General features: G+C 49.0%; 1 protein-coding gene across 2 annotated transcripts in view; it reads left to right on the top strand.

Moving 5' to 3' along the window:
- Positions 1-23,036, top strand: part of LOC106574938 (interleukin-1 receptor accessory protein-like 1-B) — a 343,657-nt gene that overhangs the window by 296,861 nt on the left and 23,760 nt on the right. The window contains exons 9-11 of one of the 2 annotated variants that reach the window (XM_045697955.2): positions 2,577-2,723; positions 7,620-7,790; positions 8,809-8,853. In XM_045697955.2, the coding sequence (XP_045553911.1) occupies positions 2,577-2,723; positions 7,620-7,790; positions 8,809-8,853 (363 nt within the window). The remainder of the gene's footprint in view (positions 1-2,576; positions 2,724-7,619; positions 7,791-8,808; positions 8,854-23,036) is intronic. The other variant, XM_045697956.2, reaches the window with a different exon arrangement.

Below are 23,036 nucleotides of genomic sequence, written 5' to 3'. Positions count from 1 at the left end.
TTGTATTCTCTCTCCGGACTGTGTGCCCGTTGTTCTGGGTTGGTCGTTTGTTCACGTGCCCGTTTGTGTTGGCGTTGACCGTTTTTGTGCCGGGAAGAATAAAGGACATTATACCTTACCTCTGCTCTCTGCGCCTGACTCCTACCACCACACCTAGCATCTCGTGACAAGAGTAGTCGCATGTGCGCACCCTCAAATCATTTGGAGAAAATATATTTTCTATTTTATTCAGCTATGTTCAATTGTATTCTTCATACTATAAAATAATGCCATGGAATTCTAAGCAAATCTTAACTAGGGTAGCCCACAGCCATTTGGCATAGCCAGATCAGGACCTAACAAAAGGACAACTCAGAGTATGCTATTCTGTTCTTCTGAAATAGACGACATTTTCTTCATATCATGCTTCTTTAGACATGTCTAAAATAAATAATGGATTTATTGTGAAGGTGTAGACTATATTAGATGGATTTATTAGACTTTTTAAAATGTAGATGTTGCAAAGGTCAGCATCAGAGGCTTGTAGGCTATGTGTGGAAGCCAAGAGATGCAAAATGTGTTTATTTTAATTAACGGTCAATTACCATGAGACCGACAGTTATTTGCTTGACAATCACCAGCTGGCAAAATTTCATGACCTATGGCTGTCTCACACCAAAACAACACTTCTGGCTTACCACTGATGGCTGTCTCACACCAAAACACTTCTGGCTTACCACTGATGGCTGTCTCACACCAAAACAACACTTCTGGCTTACCACTGATGGCTGTCTCACACCAAAACAACACTTCTGGCTTACCACTGATGGCTGTCTCACACCAAAACACTTCTGGCTTACCACTGATGGCTGTCTCACTTGCGACCTGGGTCTATTTGTTATCTCTTATTCTTATTATAAAAGATCTTGATGGGTCTCATGTTCACAACCCTGGGTGGTTTACAGAGATGGCTGTCTCAGTCCAGTGAATGTTTTTAAAGCTAAAATGTATCTTTGAAATGAAAGGCCATTGCTATAGATATTCTCAGAAGGAGTCTTTTTAAGAAGGGGGATTTGCGACAACAAGATGAAAAGAATCTCAACTGCTTCTAGGGACCAGAATAATAACTGTATCTCTGTGTATTGTTGTGGTGTACTGTTTGGCTAGCGAAGGTCTCTTCAGGTCCTTGTGGTTATAGACTGAGATGAAAACATCATTGTCCTTGTTATGTCTCAGAAAAATGTAGATCTTATGGCCTAAAAGCATTGAAGAGTGATGATTTGCCAACCATGGCTCTTTGCTTTCTTATTGAATCCAAAAGGTTTTGATCCCCCAGAACTTAGGAAAACACTACACATTGATCTGAAAATGTATCAATTTAGTAGACAGCTTTCATGTTAGCTTTCCACACAACTGGCAGTAGAACTCAGTCCCTAGTTAAAAGATAAGGATGGAAATCAGCAGAACCAGAGCCTTGCAGTGCACACCCCTCCACTAAACCTACAGTATGAAGCCACTCCACTACCATACACTGCCGCAGCCTCAATGAACAGTACTATAGGATTCTAAATGGAACACGGGAAGGATAGCATTGTGCCTGAGTTACCTCGACACTCAGGCTTTCAGACAGACATAGTTGTGGTGGGGTGTATTTACTGAGATCAGTGTTTTGTGGAGTTTATTGTTGATGGTCCTGGGAGATCCTGTCAGCTCTGGGAGGATGATGGATGGTTGAGGGGGTAAAAGAGTTCGCTCCACCTCTCTCCGAGGCTGCGTCTCAAATGGCACCCTCTTCCTCACATAGGTCATGACTTTTGACCAGAGCCCCATAGGCCCTGGTCAAAGGTAGTGCACTATGTTGGGAATAGGGTGCCATGTGGGACACAGCCTTGTGCCAGTCTATATTATATTACTGCTCTAATGACTTGGCTTGCTTGGTTTGGTGCCCTTACAGCGTTACACTCACACCTTTAATAGAGCTTCCCTTGTCAACCGGAGGTCACCATCAGTTCCTGGCCAGTCCTGTGCTATAGCTGGTGCCTTCAGGCTATGGCTGACCTGGGCTGGTGTGTTACCGAGGTCTAAACACCAAATAGAGGCCGTCTTAGGAGAAGTAGTTCACGCAAAGTAGAATCATTTTTTGGGGGGGTGGCTACCTAAGGAATAGTTGATGAACTAGGACTCAGTGACCCAAATTGGTTAGCTTAGCTTAGCATAAGCATAGTTAAAGGTAAATCAATGGGAGTGGTAGCTAGGAACCCTGTTAGCATGCTAGCAGCTAGCTGGAGTCTGGCTTGATCTCCTTTATGTTCTAAATCATGTTATGTAGCTTCTGTGCTAATGAATTATCCAGAGACAATAAGCAGTGACAGCATGCTGTGTTTGAGGATGTATTTGGTGAGTGTGCTTGCTTTTTGGATGTGATAAAGAAAGATTAGCGAAGTAAACATTATCGTCTTCTCCCTCCCTCCCTCCCTCTCTCTCTCTCTCTCTCTCTCTCTCTCTCTCTCTCTCTCTCTCTCTCTCTCTCTCTCTCCCTCCCCCTCCCTCCCTCCCTCCCCCTCCCTCCCTCCCTCCCTCCCTCCCTTCTCTCACAGCAGAGCTTATGTACACAGTGGAGCTGGCGGGAGGCTTGGGGGCCATCTTGTTGTTGTTGATCTGCCTCGTGACCCTCTACAAGTGCTACAAGATGGAGCTCATGCTCTTCTACAGGAACCATTTTGGCAGCGAGGACATCGACGGAGGTGAGATACTCTCAACTCACATTAGGACCAACAGCACCCATTATAAACCCTGAATGAAGTCGACAGTGCACTCTTAGAAAAAAGGGTTCTAAAAGGGTTCTTCAGCTGTCCCCATAGGAAAACCCTTTTTGGTTCCATGTAGAACCCTTTTTGATTCCAGGTAGAACCCTTTTAGGATCTATGTAGCACCTTTCTTTCTAAGAGCGTAGGTCTAGATGACAAACAACTTGTTTCGGTGTCACCAAAAGGGACTAGGGTAATACTCAGGTCATTTAGACCTTCTATCTGTCTTGCTTCATGTGGTTTCACATAATATTTTGTTCAGGACATTGCTCGAAAGAGGATTTCATTTCATTATAAAAGTAGGAAAACGTGTTTTTCTACAAATCCTATCTTGAGATAGAAATAAGAACTTAAGGGTTCTAAATTGAACCGCAATAAATTCTAATTGTGTGGCTGAATAGTGAATGAGTTAAGGAGGAGTATTCATCAATCTGGTCTGGCGGTTTCATTTGATTTCCCTTAATGAGTCTTTCAAGTGGAGGGCTAGGGCTACAATGAATTCAGTGAACAAGATTACTTTTGGGGTGTCTGAAGGACGCTGTGTGGAGACTGGAGAGTGTCATTAGCCCAGAAAGGTTGCCTCCGCTTTGCTCTTTTCCTCCCCCAGCCCTCTGTTTTCCACCAATCACATTGCCTGGATGGTTGAGGCATCAGACATGTCTATGAAAGTCATTACCAGGCCTGTACTGTGTTGGGCTTTGGGACAGAAGTGGGGGCTTTGAAGAAATAGATGGTTTTAAAGCGCCACAGAGGAGAGAAAAGAGAGCCAGAGCTTTAAACCTAATGCTAAACAGCAATTGTCTCCTTTAATTGCGCCACCCGAGTGAGCAGAGAGGAGAGGGAAAGAGATTTTCAATTTGCTCTCTGTTTGAAGGGATCAGTTTCAATAAGCCACATAGTGTTGCCCATGGCCGTGGCTCCCAGGAGGGACGATGGAGAGACACATACTTTCTCTTTAACACTCAGGACTGGGTGATTACTCCTTCCCTGGATTGTATTCCCCCCTCACCCCTCAAGCTCTTTCATTGGCCACAAGGACTTCTACTTCATCACCATCACAAGCCATTCAGGAAAATCCTTTTTTCTCCTCTCTCTTCTCTGTGTCTGACTCACAGCACCAGAATGATCAGGTTCGGTTAAAAGCGGTTTTAAGTCTCCGTTCGTATGGGTGTTTGCCGGGGTTGTCTTGCATAACGACCACCCACACTTTACAGATGCATGAGCTTGCCGAGTTGTGACATGAACGTAACCCTCATTAGCATATAATACTGTATATGATTTAACTTTGACTTTATTTAAATCATGCGGTAGGTTGAACTTGATCATCACTTAGGGATGTGCAATGACTTAACATAAAGATAACAAATATCAAATCAAATCACATTTATTTATATAGCCCTTCTTACATCAGCTGATATCTCAAAGCGCTGTACAGAAACCCAGCCTAAATCCCCAAACAGCAAGCAATGCAGGTGTAGAAGCAAATACCTTATGTCTTAATATAATCGTAACTTATGTAGGAATGCTAATGAGCCCAACTCCCTCTGCAGTTCTTTAGCTTTCACGGCTAACGATGTAGGTTGCATTCTATTCAGAACAATCTGGAAGGAGCCCAGAGGTTCCTGCTCAAAGTCCCTGAACACTTTTTTTAATAGCGAGTTCAAAAGTTCTCTCACTCTCTGTGGGCCTGCCAGTATGCATATGCAGCCACAGCTATGGATGGATGTAAGCTATGTGTGCATCAGTCATGGCCTTTTACTTCAGTCAGAGAGTGGGAGGGATGGATGCTGAGGGTGGTGGAACACGCGGGACGGAAACAGTTCCCCTTCTCAGCCCTCTTAAGTTCGCCTCATTGGACCTCAGAGAGGAAGGAGAGAAGGGAGAGAAAGGAGTCACTGGTTATTCTACCTCCGAATCTCACTCATACTTGCTCTCTATCTCTCTCTCTCTCTCTCTCTCTCTCTCTCTCTCTCTCTCTCTCTCTCTCTCTCTCTCTCTCCCACTCCCTCACACAGTAACCACTCAGATATGAGTGATTCAGTTCTGCTGAAATAGATTCTGATCTACCTACATGCGTTTCTCTCTTAAAGGGGCCGTTGCACTTTACTGTATACAAAGAGATTTTTATATAGGTTCGGATTCCTCCTGTTCTCTCCTCTTATCTCCCACTTCTCTCCTCTCCTCTCTTCTCTTTTATTGTCCCCTCCCCTCCCCTCCTCTCTTCTCTTCTCCACTCCTCTCTTCCTCGCTTCATCTCTCCTCTCCTCCTCTCTTCCTGTCCTCTCCCCTAGCTTCTCTTCTCCCCTTCTCTCCCCTCCTCCCCTCCTCCTCATATCTCCTCCTCTCCTTTCCCCACCACTCTTCCTCATCGCTCCTCCTCTCCTCTACTCTCTGTGTTGTCGGAAGCCCATCCTGGTCTAACAGCTCCCCTTCAGCAGGTACAATGATCTGAAGGATGGCAGTCTGTGGATTATCCCTTTACCTGTGGTAATAAGAGAGGTTTAAACCCCTCTCTAATGAGTTTACCAGAGAGAGAGAGAGAGAGAGAGAGAGAGAGAGAGAGAGACCTGTGTTGTCTCTAGTCCCTGGGGAATCCCTCTCTTCTCTTGTGTCTCTCCCTTAATTCCACTTCCTCTGGCTCGTTGCCGCAGCAGATTTCCTGCTTTGTGTCTCGTTGAAGTGCACCGAGGCCGAAGCCGCTCCTCTCCTCGCTCTCCTGCACGGGGAAAACATTACTGCTATCACCTCCCATGTTGGGCTTTTCTCCTCGCCGTTTAATCCTTTCAAATCTAGCATCAATCATATTCTTCATCTGCCTGGCTGCCGTGCGGATAAAGGATGGGTCGGAGCCATTTTGTGCCTAGGGAAGCGTTCAGTTTTCTACCTCAGTCCAGTCACAGTGAACACAGTGACATTGTTTGGCAAAAGGGTCTGGATTGTAATAAAATGTACCCAGAGGAGTGGAAGCTGGCAGTAAGGTCAGTCAGAGTGACGCAGGTGTCATGTTGCTTCCTGCTGTTCTGCTATGCAGAGAGAGCTAAAATACTGGACCTCTTCACCACGTTGATAGTCTGCAAAGCTGTCATGTTTATCGATCCCTAAACATGTGACTTGACCAGGAGAAACAGACCAATGAAAAGTTGCCTTACTTATAATGACATGGGTTTGGTTGTGGTGTGTGATGTGTGATGTGTCTGTCATATGAAAATGAAAAATAACCAATGCGGACATGAGAAGTCCAGAAGCCCTATTGGGTCAGAAGCCCTGTTGAGACAGAAGACCTATTGACTCTGAAGCCCAATAGAGTCTGAAGCCCAATAGAGGCTGAAGCCCAATAGAGGCTGAAGCCCAATAGAGTCTGAAGCCTTTTGAGTCTGAAACCCTATTGAGTCTGAAGCCCAATAGTCTGAAGCCCTATGGAGTCTGAAGCACTATTGAGTCTAAAGCCCTATTGGGTCTAAAGCCCAATAAAGTCTGAAGCCCTATTGAGTCTGAAGCCCTATTGAGTCTGAAGCCCTATTGAGTCTAAAACCCAATAAAGTGAAGCTCTATTGAGTCTGAAGCTCTATTGGGTCTGAAGCCCAATAGTCTGAAGCCCTATTGAGTCTGAAGCACTATTGAGTCTAAAGCCCTATTGGGTCTGAAGCCCAATAAAGTCTGAAGCTCTATTGAGTCTGAAGCTCTATTGGGTCTGAAGCACTATTGAGTCTAATGCCCTATTGGGTCTGAAGCCCAATAAAGTCTGAAGTTCTATTGAGTCTGAAGCTCTATTGAGTCTGAAGCCCTATTGAGTCTGAAGCACTATTGAGTCTGAAGCACTATCAAGTCTGAAGCACTATTGAGTCTAAAGCCCTTTTAACTCTGAAGCCCAATAAAGTCTGAAGCTATATTGAGTCTGAAGCCCTATTGAGTCTGAAACCCTATTGAGTCTGAAACCATATTGAGTCTGAAACCATATTGAGTCTGCGTTGGCTGACAAATTCAACACATATAACATAAGGTCAAACCCAATATCCTCTATAGTAAAGTAATAGACTGGTCTGTATGTTACTAATATCCTCTATAGTGAAGTAATAGACTGGTCTGTATGTTACTAATATCCTCTATAGTGAAGTAATGGACTGGTCTGTATGTTACTAATATCCTCTATAGTGAAGTAATGGACTGGTCTGTATGTTACTAATATCCTCTATAGTGTAGTAATAGACTGGTCTGTATGTTACTAATATCCTCTATAGTGTAGTAATGGACTGGTCTGTATGTTACTAATATCCTCTATAGTGAAGTAATGGACTGGTCTGTATGTTACTAATATCCTCTATAGTGTAGTAATAGACTGGTCTGTATGTTACTAATATCCTCTATAGTGAAGTAATAGACTGGTCTGTATGTTACTAATATCCTCTATAGTGTAGTAATGGACTGGTCTGTATGTTACTAATATCCTCTATAGTGAAGTAATGGACTGGTCTGTATGTTACTAATATCCTCTATAGTGAAGTAATAGACTGGTCTGTATGTTACTAATATCCTCTATAGTGAAGTAATGGACTGGTCTGTATGTTACTAATATCCTCTATAGTGTAGTAATGGACTGGTCTGTATGTTACTAATATCCTCTATAGTGTAGTAATGGACTGGTCTGTATGTTACTAATATCCTCTATAGTGTTGTAATGGACTGCTGTGTATGTTACTAATATCCTCTATAGTGTTGTAATGGACTGGTCTGTATGTTACTAATATCCTCTATAGTGTAGTAATGGACTGGTCTGTATGTTACTAATATCCTCTATAGTGTTGTAATGGACTGCTGTGTATGTTACTCCTGTAGATAATAAGGACTATGATGCCTATCTGTCATACACCAAAGTGGACCCGGACCAGTGGAGTCAGGAGACGCGTGAGGAGGAACGCTTCGCCCTGGAGATCCTACCCGACGTCCTGGAGAGGCATTATGGGTATAAACTGTTCATTCCAGACAGGGACTTGATCCCAACTGGAAGTAAGTTTTATACCTTTTTGGTTTATTTCCTGTTTAATTCTGTTTCTAATGTTGTCGTTGTGTTGTGTACATATCACGTGACACATTCTACCATCTTACTGTAAACATCTGACAAACGTTGATTTTGGAGTGAACTGTCACTTTAACCTGTTAATTACAACGTAGCAGCATGTAGTCTTCAGCCGATGATTTTGAGTTGTCTGTGGTACAGCTGAAAATGTGTAATTAGTGGGTAATAATCAACTTTGGGATTATATTGCATTGATCCAGTCTTAATCATATCTTTATGATCGCTGTCTAACAACCAATCAAAGGGGATTTCTGCATGTTGACTGCAGTTTACTGCTTGTAATTCAGATTCACACTTGGCACCTGTGATAGGGTCATGATATTGGATGATAATGCCTCACTGATACTATTCCATTACTCTCAGTTAGAATCCTTTTCTTTGTTTTTGCTCATTTGTGTCACATTCTTGTCTGTCACATTGTTCAGTTTGTGTCGATGTTACGAATAGAGTCAGTTTGACTTAAATGTTTGTGTTGTCCGGGGGACTGTGTTAATAGGGGATACGTGGCACAAACCCAGGGCTAAAATACACACCTTCTCAGGACATTTGTTCTCCTCTAAGACCTCATAAGTCAATGGAATTGTCTCCAGGCAAATGAACACATTTTTTTCTGATGCAAATAAAGCTATTTATTTCATTCAAAATATATGCGATGTTGAAAGTTTGAGTATAAAGTAATCAATGGAAATAGAGGTCTTCATAGCCAATGAATTGGTTAAAACGCATCTATTACAATGTAATACATAGTATGTAAACTGACAGGCTCCTTTGGTCCTGATGCCACAACTCCCATATTAAACTGGGATAAACGTGTTTTGGTGAGTTGAGAGAAACTAGGCACAGTTTATCTAAGTAACTTATTTAAGTCCCCTGATTCTAACTTCCTCTGATGCCTTTCTGCAAGTCTACCTGATCACACCTTTTGAATGTTGAACTGTTTATGTTTAGGTTTCACCAATGATCATTTCCAGGACGATTCAAGACTCCTTAGAGGTACTCTCATTCCCCCAGCCACTTACCACTACTGTGTCAGCAACTAACCACAACCAGCCACAACTAACCACAACCAGCCACAACCAGCCACAACCTGACACAACCAGCCACAACTAACCACAACCAGCCACAACCAGCCACAACCTGCCACAACCAGCCACAACCTGCCACAACAAGCCACAACTAACCACAACCAGCCACAACCTGCCACAAGCTAACACAACCAGTCACAACCTAACACAACCAGCCACAACTAACCACAACCAGCCACAACTAACCACAACCAGCCACAACCAGCCACAACTAACCACAACCAGCCACAACCTAACACAACAAGCCACAACCTGACACAACCAGCCACAACTAACCACAACCAGCCACAACTAAACACAACCAGCCACAACTAACCCCAACCAGGCACAACCAGCCACAACCTGACACAACTAACCACAACCAGCCACAACCAGCCACAACCTGACACAACTAACCACAACCAGCCACAACCAGCCACAACCTGACACAACCAGCCACAACCAGCCACAAACAGCCACAACCAGCCACAACCTGACTCAACCAGCCACAACCAGCCACAACCAGCCACAAACAGCCACAACCAGCCACAAATAACCACAACCAGCCACAACTAACCACAACCCGCCACAACCTGACACAACCAGCCACAACTAACCACAACCTGACACAACCAGCCACAACTAACCACAACCGGCCACAACCTGCCACAACCAGCCACAACCTGACACAACCAGGCACAACTAACCACAATCAGCCACAACTAACCACAACCAGGCACAACCAGCCACAACCAGCCACAACCAGCCACAACCAGCCACAACTAACCACAACCAGCCACAACTAACCACAACCAGTCACGACTAACCCCAACCAGGCACAACCAGCCACAACCAGCCACAACCTGACACAACTAAACACAACCAGTCACAACCAGCCACAACCTAACACAACTAACCACAACCAGCCACAACCTGACACAACCAGCCACAACCAGCCACAACCAGCCACAACCTGACTCAACCAGCCACAACTAACCACAACCAGCCACAACCAGCCACAACCAGCCACAACCTGCCACAACCAGCCACAACTAACCACAACTAACCACAACCAGCCACAACCAACCACAACTAACCACAACCAGCCACAACCAGCCACAACCCGCCACAACCAGCCACAACCTGCCACAACCAGCCACAACTAACCACAACCTGACACAACCAGCCACAACTAACCACAACCAGCCACAACTAACCACAACCAGGCACAACCAGCCACAACTAACCACAACCAGCCACAACTAACCACAACCAGCCACAACTAACCACAATCAGCCACAACTAACCACAACCAGCCACAACTAACCACAACCAGCCACAACCAGCCACAACCAGCCACAACTAACCACAACCAGGCACAACCAGCCACAACCAGCCACAACCAGCCACAACCAGCCACAACTAACCACAACCAGCCACAACCTGACACAACCATCCACAACCAGCCACAACCAGCCACAACCTGACTCAACCAGCCACAACTAACCACAACCAGCCACAACCAGCCACAACCTGCCACAACCAGCCACAACTAACCACAACTAACCACAACCAGCCACAACCAACCACAACTAACCACAACCAGCCACAACCCGCCACAACCAGCCACAACCTGCCACAACCAGCCACAACTAACCACAACCTGACACAACCAGCCACAACTAATCAAAACCAGGCACAACCAGCCACAACTAACCACAACCAGCCACAACTAACCACAACCAGGCACAACTAACCACAACTAACCACAACCAGTCACAACCAGCCACAACCTAACACAACTAACCACAACCAGCCACAACCTGACACAACCAGCCACAACTAGCCACAACCAGCCACAACCTGACTCAACCAGCCACAACTAACCACAACCAGCCACAACCAGCCACAACCAGCCACAACCTGCCACAACCAGCCACAACTAACCACAACTAACCACAACCAGCCACAACCAACCACAACTAACCACAACCAGCCACAACCAGCCACAACCCGCCACAACCAGCCACAACCTGCCACAACCAGCCACAACTAACCACAACCTGACACAACCAGCCACAACTAACCACAACCAGCCACAACTAACCACAACCAGGCACAACCAGCCACAACTAACCACAACCAGCCACAACTAACCACAACCAGCCACAACTAACCACAATCAGCCACAACTAACCACAACCAGCCACAACTAACCACAACCAGCCACAACCAGCCACAACCAGCCACAACTAACCACAACCAGGCACAACCAGCCACAACCGGCCACAACCAGCCACAACCAGCCACAACTAACCACAACCAGCCACAACCTGACACAACCATCCACAACCAGCCACAACCAGCCACAACCTGACTCAACCAGCCACAACTAACCACAACCAGCCACAACCAGCCAAAACCTGCCACAACCAGCCACAACTAACCACAACTAACCACAACCAGCCACAACCAACCACAACTAACCACAACCAGCCACAACCCGCCACAACCAGCCACAACCTGCCACAACCAGCCACAACTAACCACAACCTGACACAACCAGCCACAACTAATCAAAACCAGGCACAACCAGCCACAACTAACCACAACCAGCCACAACTAACCACAACCAGGCACAACCAGCCACAACTAACCACAACCAGCCACAACTAACCATAACCAGCCACAACTAACCACAACCAGCCACAACTAACCACAACCAGCCACAACTAAACACGACCAGCCACAACCAACCACAACCAGCCACAACTAACCACAACCAGGCACAACCAGCCAGAACCTGACACAACCAGCCACAACCAGCCACAACCTGACACAACCAGCCACAACTAACCACAACCAGCCACAACCAGCCACAACCAGCCACAACCTGCCACAACAAGCCACAACTAACCACAACCAGCCACAACCTGCCACAAGCTAACACAACCAGTCACAACCTAACACAACCAGCCACAACTAAAAACAACCAGCCACAACTAACCACAACCAGCCACAACCAGCCACAACTAACCACAACCAGCCACAACCTAACACAACAAGCCACAACCTGACACAACCAGCCACAACTAACCACAACCAGCCACAACTAAACACAACCAGCCACAACTAACCCCAACCAGGCACAACCAGCCACAACCTGACACAACTAACCACAACCAGCCACAACCAGCCACAACCTGACACAACTAACCACAACCAGCCACAACCAGCCACAACCTGACACAACCAGCCACAACCAGCCACAAACAGCCACAACCAGCCACAAATAACCACAACCAGCCACAACTAACCACAACCCGCCACAACCTGACACAACCAGCCACAACTAACCACAACCTGACACAACCAGCCACAACTAACCACAACCGGCCACAACCTGCCACAACCAGCCACAACCAGCCACAACCTGACACAACCAGGCACAACTAACCACAATCAGCCATAACTAACCACAACCAGGCACAACCAGCCACAACCAGCCACAACCAGCCACAACTAACCACAACCAGCCACAACTAACCACAACCAGTCACGACTAACCCCAACCAGGCACAACCAGCCACAACCAGCCACAACCTGACACAACTAAACACAACCAGTCACAACCAGCCACAACCTAACACAACTAACCACAACCAGCCACAACCTGACACAACCAGCCACAACCAGCCACAACCTGACTCAACCAGCCACAACTAACCACAACCAGCCACAACCAGCCACAACCAGCCACAACCTGCCACAACCAGCCACAACTAACCACAACTAACCACAACCAGCCACAACCAACCACAACTAACCACAACCAGCCACAACCAGCCACAACCCGCCACAACCAGCCACAACCTGCCACAACCAGCCACAACTAACCACAACCTGACACAACCAGCCACAACTAACCACAACCAGCCACAACTAACCACAACCAGGCACAACCAGCCAAAACTAACCACAACCAGCCACAACTAACCACAACCAGCCACAACTAACCACAATCAGCCACAACTAACCACAACCAGCCACAACTAACCACAACCAGCCACAACCAGCCACAACCAGCCACAACTAACCACAACCAGGCACAACCAGCCACAACCAGCCACAACCAGCCACAACTAACCACAACCAGCCACAACCTGACACAACCATCCACAACCAGCCACAACCAGCCACAACCTGACTCAACCAGCCACAACTAACCACAACCAGCCACAACCAGCCACAACCTGCCACAACCAGCCACAACTAACCACAACTAACCACAACCAGCCACAACCAACCACAACTAACCACAACCAGCCACAACCCGCCACAACCAGCCACAACCTGCCACAACCAGCCACAACTAACCACAACCTGACACAACCAGCCACAACTAATCAAAACCAGGCACAACCAGCCACAACTAACCACAACCAGCCACAACTAACCACAACCAGGCACAACCAGCCACAACTAACCACAACCAGCCACAACTAACCATAACCAGCCACAACTAACCACAACCAGCCACAACTAACCACAACCAGCCACAACTAAACACGACCAGCCACAACCAACCACAACCAGCCACAACTAACCACAACCAGGCACAACCAGCCAGAACCTGACACAACCAGCCACAACCAGCCACAACCAGCCACAACCAACCACAACCAGCCACAACCAGCCACAACCTGACACAACCAGCCACAACTAACCACAACCAGCCACAACCAGCCACAACCTGCCACAACCAGCCACAACCTGCCACAACAAGCCACAACTAACCACAACCAGCCACAACCTGCCACAAGCTAACACAACCAGTCACAACCTAACACAACCAGCCACAACTAACCACAACCAGCCACAACTAACCACAACCAGCCACAACCAGCCACAACTAACCACAACCAGCCACAACCTAACACAACAAGCCACAACCTGACACAACCAGCCACAACTAACCACAACCAGCCACAACTAAACACAACCAGCCACAACTAACCCCAACCAGGCACAACCAGCCACAACCTGACACAACTAACCACAACCAGCCACAACCAGCCACAACCTGACACAACTAACCACAACCAGCCACAACCAGCCACAACCTGACACAACCAGCCACAACCAGCCACAAACAGCCACAACCAGCCACAACCTGACTCAACCAGCCACAACCAGCCACAACCAGCCACAAACAGCCACAACCAGCCACAAATAACCACAACCAGCCACAACTAACCACAACCCGCCACAACCTGACACAACCAGCCACAACTAACCACAACCTGACACAACCAGCCACAACTAACCACAACCAGCCACAACCTGCCACAACCAGCCACAACCAGCCACAACCTGACACAACCAGGCACAACTAACCACAATCAGCCACAACTAACCACAACCAGGCACAACCAGGCACAACCAGCCACAACCAGCCACAACCAGCCACAACTAACCACAACCAGCCACAACTAACCACAACCAGTCACGACTAACCCCAACCAGGCACAACCAGCCACAACCAGCCACAACCTGACACAACTAAACACAACTAGTCACAACCAGCCACAACCTAACACAACTAACCACAACCAGCCACAACCTGACACAACCAGCCACAACCAGCCACAACCTGACTCAACCAGCCACAACTAACCACAACCAGCCACAACCAGCCACAACCAGCCACAACCTGCCACAACCAGCCACAACTAACCACAACTAACCACAACCAGCCACAACCAACCACAACTAACCACAACCAGCCACAACCAGCCACAACCCGCCACAACCAGCCACAACCTGCCACAACCAGCCACAACTAACCACAACCTGACACAACCAGCCACAACTAATTACAACCAGCCACAACTAACCACAACCAGGCACAACCAGCCACAACTAACCACAACCAGCCACAACTCACCACAACCAGCCACAACTAACCACAATCAGCCACAACTAACCACAACCAGCCACAACTAACCACAACCAGCCACAACCAGCCACAACTAACCACAACCAGGCACAACCAGCCACAACCAGCCACAACCAGCCACAACTAACCACAACCAGCCACAACCTGACACAACCATCCACAACCAGCCACAACCAGCCACAACCTGACTCAACCAGCCACAACTAACCACAACCAGCCACAAGCAGCCACAACCTGCCACAACCAGCCACAACTAACCACAACTAACCACAACCAGCCACAACCAACCACAACTAACCACAACCAGCCTCAACCCGCCACAACCAGCCACAACCTGCCACAACCAGCCACAACTAACCACAACCTGACACAACCAGCCACAACTAATCAAAACCAGGCACAACCAGCCACAACTAACCACAACCAGCCACAACTAACCACAACCAGGCACAACCAGCCACAACTAACCACAACCAGCCACAACTAACCATAACCAGCCACAACTAACCACAACCAGCCACAACTAACCACAACCAGCCAAAACTAAACACGACCAGCCACAACCAACCACAACCAGCCACAACTAACCACAACCAGGCACAACCAGCCAGAACCTGACACAACCAGCCACAACCAGCCACAACCAACCACAACCAGCCACAACCAGCCACAACCAGCCACAACCAGCCACAACCTGCCACAACCAGCCACAACTAACCACAACTAACCACAACCAGCAACAACCAACCACAACTAACCACAACCAGCCACAACCAGCCACAACCAGCCACAACCTGCCACAACCAGCCACAACTAACAACAACCTGACACAACCAGCCACAACTAACCACAACCAGCCACAACTAACCACAACCAGGCACAACCAGCCACAACTAACCACAACCAGCCACAACTAACCACAACCAGCCACAACTAACCACAACCAGCCACAACTAACCACAACCAGCCACAACTAACCACAACCAGCCACAACCAGCCACAACCAGCCACAACTAGCCACAACCAGGCACAACCAGCCACAACCAGCCACAACCTGCCACCACTAACCGCAACCAGCTACAACTAACCACAACCTGCCACAACCAGCCACAACTAACCACAACCAGCCACAACCAGCCACAACCTGCCACAACTAACCACAACCAGCCACATCTAACCACAACCAGCCACAACTAACCACAACCAGCCACAACCAGCCTCAACTAACTACAACCAGCCACAACCAACCACAACCAGCCACAACCAGTCACAACTAACCACAACCAGCCACAACTAACCACAACCAGCCACAACCAGCCACAACTAACCACAACATGACACAACCAGCCACAACCAGCCACAACCTGACAACCTGCAACAACCAGCCACAACCAGCCACAACCTGACACAACCAGCCACAACCAGCCACAACCTGACACAACAAGCCACAACCAGCCACAACCTGCCACAACCAGCCACAACCTGACACAACCAGCCACAACTAACCACAACCAGCCACAACCAGCCACAACTAACCACAACCAGCCACAACAAACCACAACCAGCCACAACCAGCCTCAACTAACCACAACCAGCCACAACCAACCACAACTAACCACAACCAGCCACAACCAGCCACAACCCGCCACAACCCGCCACAACCTGCCACAACCAGCCACAACTAACCACAACCTGACACAACCAGCCACAACTAACCACAACCAGGCACAACCAGCCACAACTAACCACAACCAGCCACAACTAACCACAACCAGGCACAACCAGCCACAACTAACCACAACCAGCCACAACTAGCCACAACCAGCCACAACTAACCACAACTAACCACAACCAGCCACAACCAACCACAACTAACCACAACCAGCCACAACCAGCCACAACCCGCCACAACCAGCCACAACCTGCCACAACCAGCCACAACTAACCACAACCAGCCACAACCCGCCACAACCTGACACAACCAGCCACAACTAACCACAACCCGCCACAACCAGCCACAACTAACCACAACCAGCCACAACAAACCACAACCAGCCACAACCAGCCTCAACTAACCACAACCAGCCACAACCAACCACAACTAACCACAACCAGCCACAACCAGCCACAACCCGCCACAACCCGCCACAACCTGCCACAACCAGCCACAACTAACCACAACCTGACACAACCAGCCACAACTAACCACAACCAGGCACAACCAGCCACAACTAACCACAACCAGCCACAACTAACCACAACCAGGCACAACCAGCCACAACTAACCACAACCAGCCACAACTAACCACAACCAGCCACAACTAACCACAACCAGCCACAACTAACCACACCCAGCCACAACCAGCCACAACCAGCCACAACTAACCACAACATGACACAACCAGCCACAACCTGCCACAACCAGCCACAACTAACCACAACATGACACAACCAGCCACAACCAGCCACAACCTGCAACAACCAGCCACAACTAACCCCAACTAACCACAACCAGCCACAATCTGACACAACTAACCCCAACTAACCACAACCAGCCACAATCTGACACAACCAGCCACAACCTGACACAACCAGCCACAATCAGCCACAAATAACCACAACTAACCACAACCAGCCACAACCTGACACAACCAGCCACAACTAACCACAACCAGCCACAACCAGCCACAACCAGCCACAACCTGACACAACCAGCCACAACCTGACACAACCAGCCACAACTAACCACAACCAGCCACATCTAACCACAACCAGCCACAACCTGACACAACCAGCCACAACCAGCCACAACCAGCCACAACGAACCACAACCAGCCACAACTAACCACAACCAGGCACAACTAACCACAACCAGCCACAACCACGCCACAACCTTACACAACCAGCCACAACTAACCACAACCTGACACAACCAGCCACATCTAACCACAACCAGCCACAACTAACCACAACCAGGCACAACCAGCCACAACTAACCACAACCAGCCACAACTAACCACAACCAGCCACAACTAACCACAACCAGTCACAACTAACCCCAACCAGGCACAACCAGCCACAACCAGCCACAACCTGACACAACTAACCACAACCAGTCACAACCAGCCACAACCTAACACAACTAACCACAACCAGCCACAACCTGACACAACCAGCCACAACCAGCCACAACCTGACTCAACCAGCCACAACTAACCACAACCAGCCACAACCAGCCACAACCAGCCACAACCTGCCACAACCAGCCACAACTAACCACAACTAACCACAACCAGCCACAACCAACCACAACTAACCACAACCAGCCACAACCAGCCACAACCCGCCACAAACAGCCACAACCTGCCACAACCAGCCACAACTAACCACAACCAGCCACAACCCGCCACAACCTGACACAACCAGCCACAACTAACCACAACCCGCCACAACCCGCCACAACCTGCCACAACTAACCACATCCAGGCACAACTAACCACAACCAGCCACAACCTGCCACAACCAGCCACAACCAGCCACAACCAGCCACAACCAGCCACAACCTGACACAACCAGGCACAACTAACCACAACCAGCCACAACTAACCACAACCAGGCACAACCAGACACAACTAACCACAACCAGCCACAACTAACCACAACCATTCACAACTAACCACAACCAGCCACAACTAACCCCAACCAGCCACAACTAACCACAACCAGCCACAACCAGCCACAACCAGCCACAACTAACCACAACCAGGCACAACCAGCCACAACCAGGCACAACCAGCCACAACTAACCGCAACCAGCCACAACTAACCACAACCAGCCACAACTATCCACAACCAGGCACAACTAACCACAACCAGCCACAACTAACCACAACCAGCCACAATCAGCCACAACTAACCACAACCAGCCACAACTAACCACAACCAGCCACAACTAACCCCAACCAGCCACAACTATCCACAACCAGGCACAACTAACCACAACCAGCCACAACTAACCACAACCAGCCACAATCAGCCACAACTAACCACAACCAGGTACAACTAACCACAACCAGCCACAACCTGCCACAACCAGCCACAACCAGCCACAACCTGACACAACTAACCACAACCAGCCACAACCAGCCACAACCTGCCACAACCAGCCACAACTAACAACAACCTGACACAACCAGCCACAACTAAGCACAACCAGCCACAACTAACCACAACCAGGCACAACCAGCCACAACTAACCACAACCAGCCACAACTAACCACAACCAGGCACAACCAGCCACAACTAACCACAACCAGCCACAACTAACCACAACCATTCACAACTAACCACAACCAGCCACAACTAACCCCAACCAGCCACAACTAACCACAACCAGCCACAACCAGCCACAACTAACCACAACCAGGCACAACCAGCCACAACCAGCCACAACCTGCCACAACTAACCACAACCAGCCACAACTAACCACAACCAGCCACAACCAGTCACAACTAACCACAACCAGCCACAACCAGCTGGTTGCCACAACCTGACACAACCAGCCACAACTAACCGCAACCAGCCACAACTAACCACAACCAGCCACAACCAGTCACAACTAACCACAACTAACCACAACCAGCCACAACCAGCCACAACCAGCCTCAACTAATCACAACCAGCCACAACCAGCCACAACCTGACACAACCTGCAACAACCAGCCACAACTAACCACAACCAGCCACAACCAGCCACAATCTGACACAACCAGCCACAACTAACCACAACCAGCCACAACTAACCACAACCAGCCACAACCAGCCACAACCAGCCACAACCAGCCACAACTAACCACAACCAGGCACAACCAGCCACAACCTGCCACAACTGCAACTGCAACCAGCCACAACTAACCACAACCAGCCACAACCAGCCACAATCTGACACAACCAGCCACAACTAACCACAACCAGCCACAACTAACCACAACCAGCCACAACCAGCCACAACCAGCCACAACTAACCACAACCAGGCACAACCAGCCACAACCTGACACAACCTGCAACAACCAGCCACAACCAGCCACAACTAACTACAACCAGCCACAACCAGCCACAATCTGACCCAACAAGCCACAACCTGACACAACCAGCCACAATCAGCCACAACTAACCACAACTAACCACAACCAGCCACAACCTGCCACAACCAGCCACAACCTGACACAACCAGCCACAACTAACCACAACCAGCCACAACCTGCCACAACCAGCCACAACTTGACACAACCTGCAACAACCAGCCACAACCAGCCACAACTAACTACAACCAGCCACAACCAGCCACAATCTGACCCAACAAGCCACAACCTGACACAACCAGCCACAATCAGCCACAACTAACCACAACCAGCCACAACCAGCCACAACTAACCACAACCAGGCCACAACCAGCCACAACTAACCACAACCAGCCACAACCAGCCACAACCAGCCACAACTAACCACAACCAGCCACAACCAGTCACAACTAACCACAACAAGCCACAACCAGCCACAACTAACCACAACCAGCCACAACCAGCCACAACTAACCACAACCAGCCACAACCTGACACAACTAACCACAACCAGCCACAACCTGACACAATCAGCCACAACCTGACACAACTAGCCACAACTAACCACAACCATAACCACAACCAGCCACAACCTGCCACAACCAGCCACAACCTGACACAACCACAACCAGCCACAACTAACCCCAACCAAGCACAACTAACCGAAACCAGCCACAACTATCCACAACCAGGCACAACTAACCACAACCAGCCACAACTAACCACAACCAGCCACAACCAGCCACAACTAACCACAACCAGGTACAACTAACCACAACCAGCCACAACCTGCCACAACCAGCCACAACCAGCCACAACCTGACACAACTAACCACAACCAGCCACAACCAGCCACAACCTGCCACAACCAGCCACAACTAACAACAACCTGACACAACTAGCCACAACTAACCACAACCAGCCACAACTAACCACAACCAGGCACAACCAGCCACAACTAACCACAACCAGCCACAACTAACCACAACCAGGCACAACCAGCCACAACTAACCACAACCAGCCACAACCTGCCACAACTAACCACAACCAGCCACATCTAACCACAACCAGCCACAACCAGCCACAACTAACCACAACCAGCCACAACCAGCCACAACCAGCCTCAACTAACTACAACCAGCCACAACCAACCACAACCAGCCACAACCAGTCACAACTAACCACAACCAGCCACAACTAACCACAACCAGCCACAACCAGCCACAACTAACCACAACATGACACAACCAGCCACAACCAGCCACAACCTGACACAACCTGCAACAACCAGCCACAACTAACCACAACCATAACCACAACCAGCCACAACCAGCCACAACCAGCCACAACCTGCCACAACCAGCCACAACTAACCACAACTAACCACAACCAGGCCACAACCAGACACAACCTGACACAACAAGCCACAACCAGCCACAACCTGCCACAACCAGCCACAACCTGACACAACCAGCCACAACTAACCACAACTAACCACAACCAGCCACAACTAACCACAACCAGCCACAACAAACCACAACCAGCCACAACCAGCCTCAACTAACCACAACCAGCCACAACCAGCCACAACTAACCACAACCAGCCACAACCCGCCACAACCCGCCACAACCTGCCACAACCCGCCACAACCCGCCACAACCTGCCACAACCAGCCACAACTAACCACAACCTGACACAACCAGCCACAACTAACCACAACCAGCCACAACTAACCACAACCAGGCACAACTAACCACAACCAGGCACAACCAGCCACAACTAACCACAACCAGCCACAACTAACCACAACCAGCCACAACTAACCACAACCAGCCACAACTAACCACACCCAGCCACAACCAGCCACAACCAGCCACAACTAACCACAACATGACACAACCTGCCACAACCTGCCACAACCAGCCACAACTAACCACAACATGACACAACCAGCCACAACCAGCCACAACCAGCCACAACCTGCAACAACCAGCCACAACTAACCCCAACTAACCACAACCAGCCACAATCTGACCACAACCAACGACCACAACCGTCGACACAACCAGCCACAACTGCAGCCAGCAACTAATCAGCCACCTAACCACAACCAGCCACAACCTGACACAACCAGCCACAACTAACCACAACCAGCCACAACCAGCCACAACCAGCCACAACCTGACACAACCAGCCACAACCTGACACAACCAGCCACAACTAACCACAACCAGCCACATCTAACCACAACCAGCCACAACCTGACACATCCAGCCACAACCAGCCACAACTAACCACAACCAGCCACAACTAACCACAACCAGGCACAACTAACCACAACCTGACACAACCAGCCACAATCAGCCACAACTAACCACAACTAACCACAACCAGCCACAACTAACCACAACAAGCCACAACCAGCCACAACTAACCACAACCAGCCACAACCAGCCACAACTAACCACAACCAGCCACAACCAGCCACAACTAACCACAACCAGCCACAACCAGCCACAACCAGCCACAACTAACCACAACCAGCCACAACCAGCCACAACCAACCACAACAAGCCACAACCAGCCACAACTAACCACAACCAGCCACAACCAGCCACAACTAACCACAACCAGCCACAACCTGACACAACTAACCACAACCAGCCACAACCTGACACAATCAGCCACAACCTGACACAACCAGCCACAACTAACCACAACCAGCCACAACTAACCACAACCAGCCACAACTAACCCCAACCAGCCACAACTATCCACAACCAGGCACAACTAACCACAACCAGCCACAACTAACCACAACCAGCCACAATCAGCCACAACTAACCACAACCAGGTACAACTAACCACAACCAGCCACAACCTGCCACAACCAGCCACAACCAGCCACAACCTGACACAACTAACCACAACCAGCCACAACCAGCCACAACCTGCCACAACCAGCCACAACTAACAACAACCTGACACAACCAGCCACAACTAACCACAACCAGCCACAACTAACCACA

The sequence above is a fragment of the Salmo salar genome, chromosome 16 (assembly GCF_965601325.2).
Source record: "Salmo salar chromosome 16, fSalSal1, whole genome shotgun sequence".
NCBI classification, from domain to species: Eukaryota; Metazoa; Chordata; class Actinopteri; order Salmoniformes; family Salmonidae; genus Salmo; species Salmo salar.
Note: the sequence above shows the minus strand (reverse complement) of the source record. Positions and strands in the feature narration are given on the sequence as shown.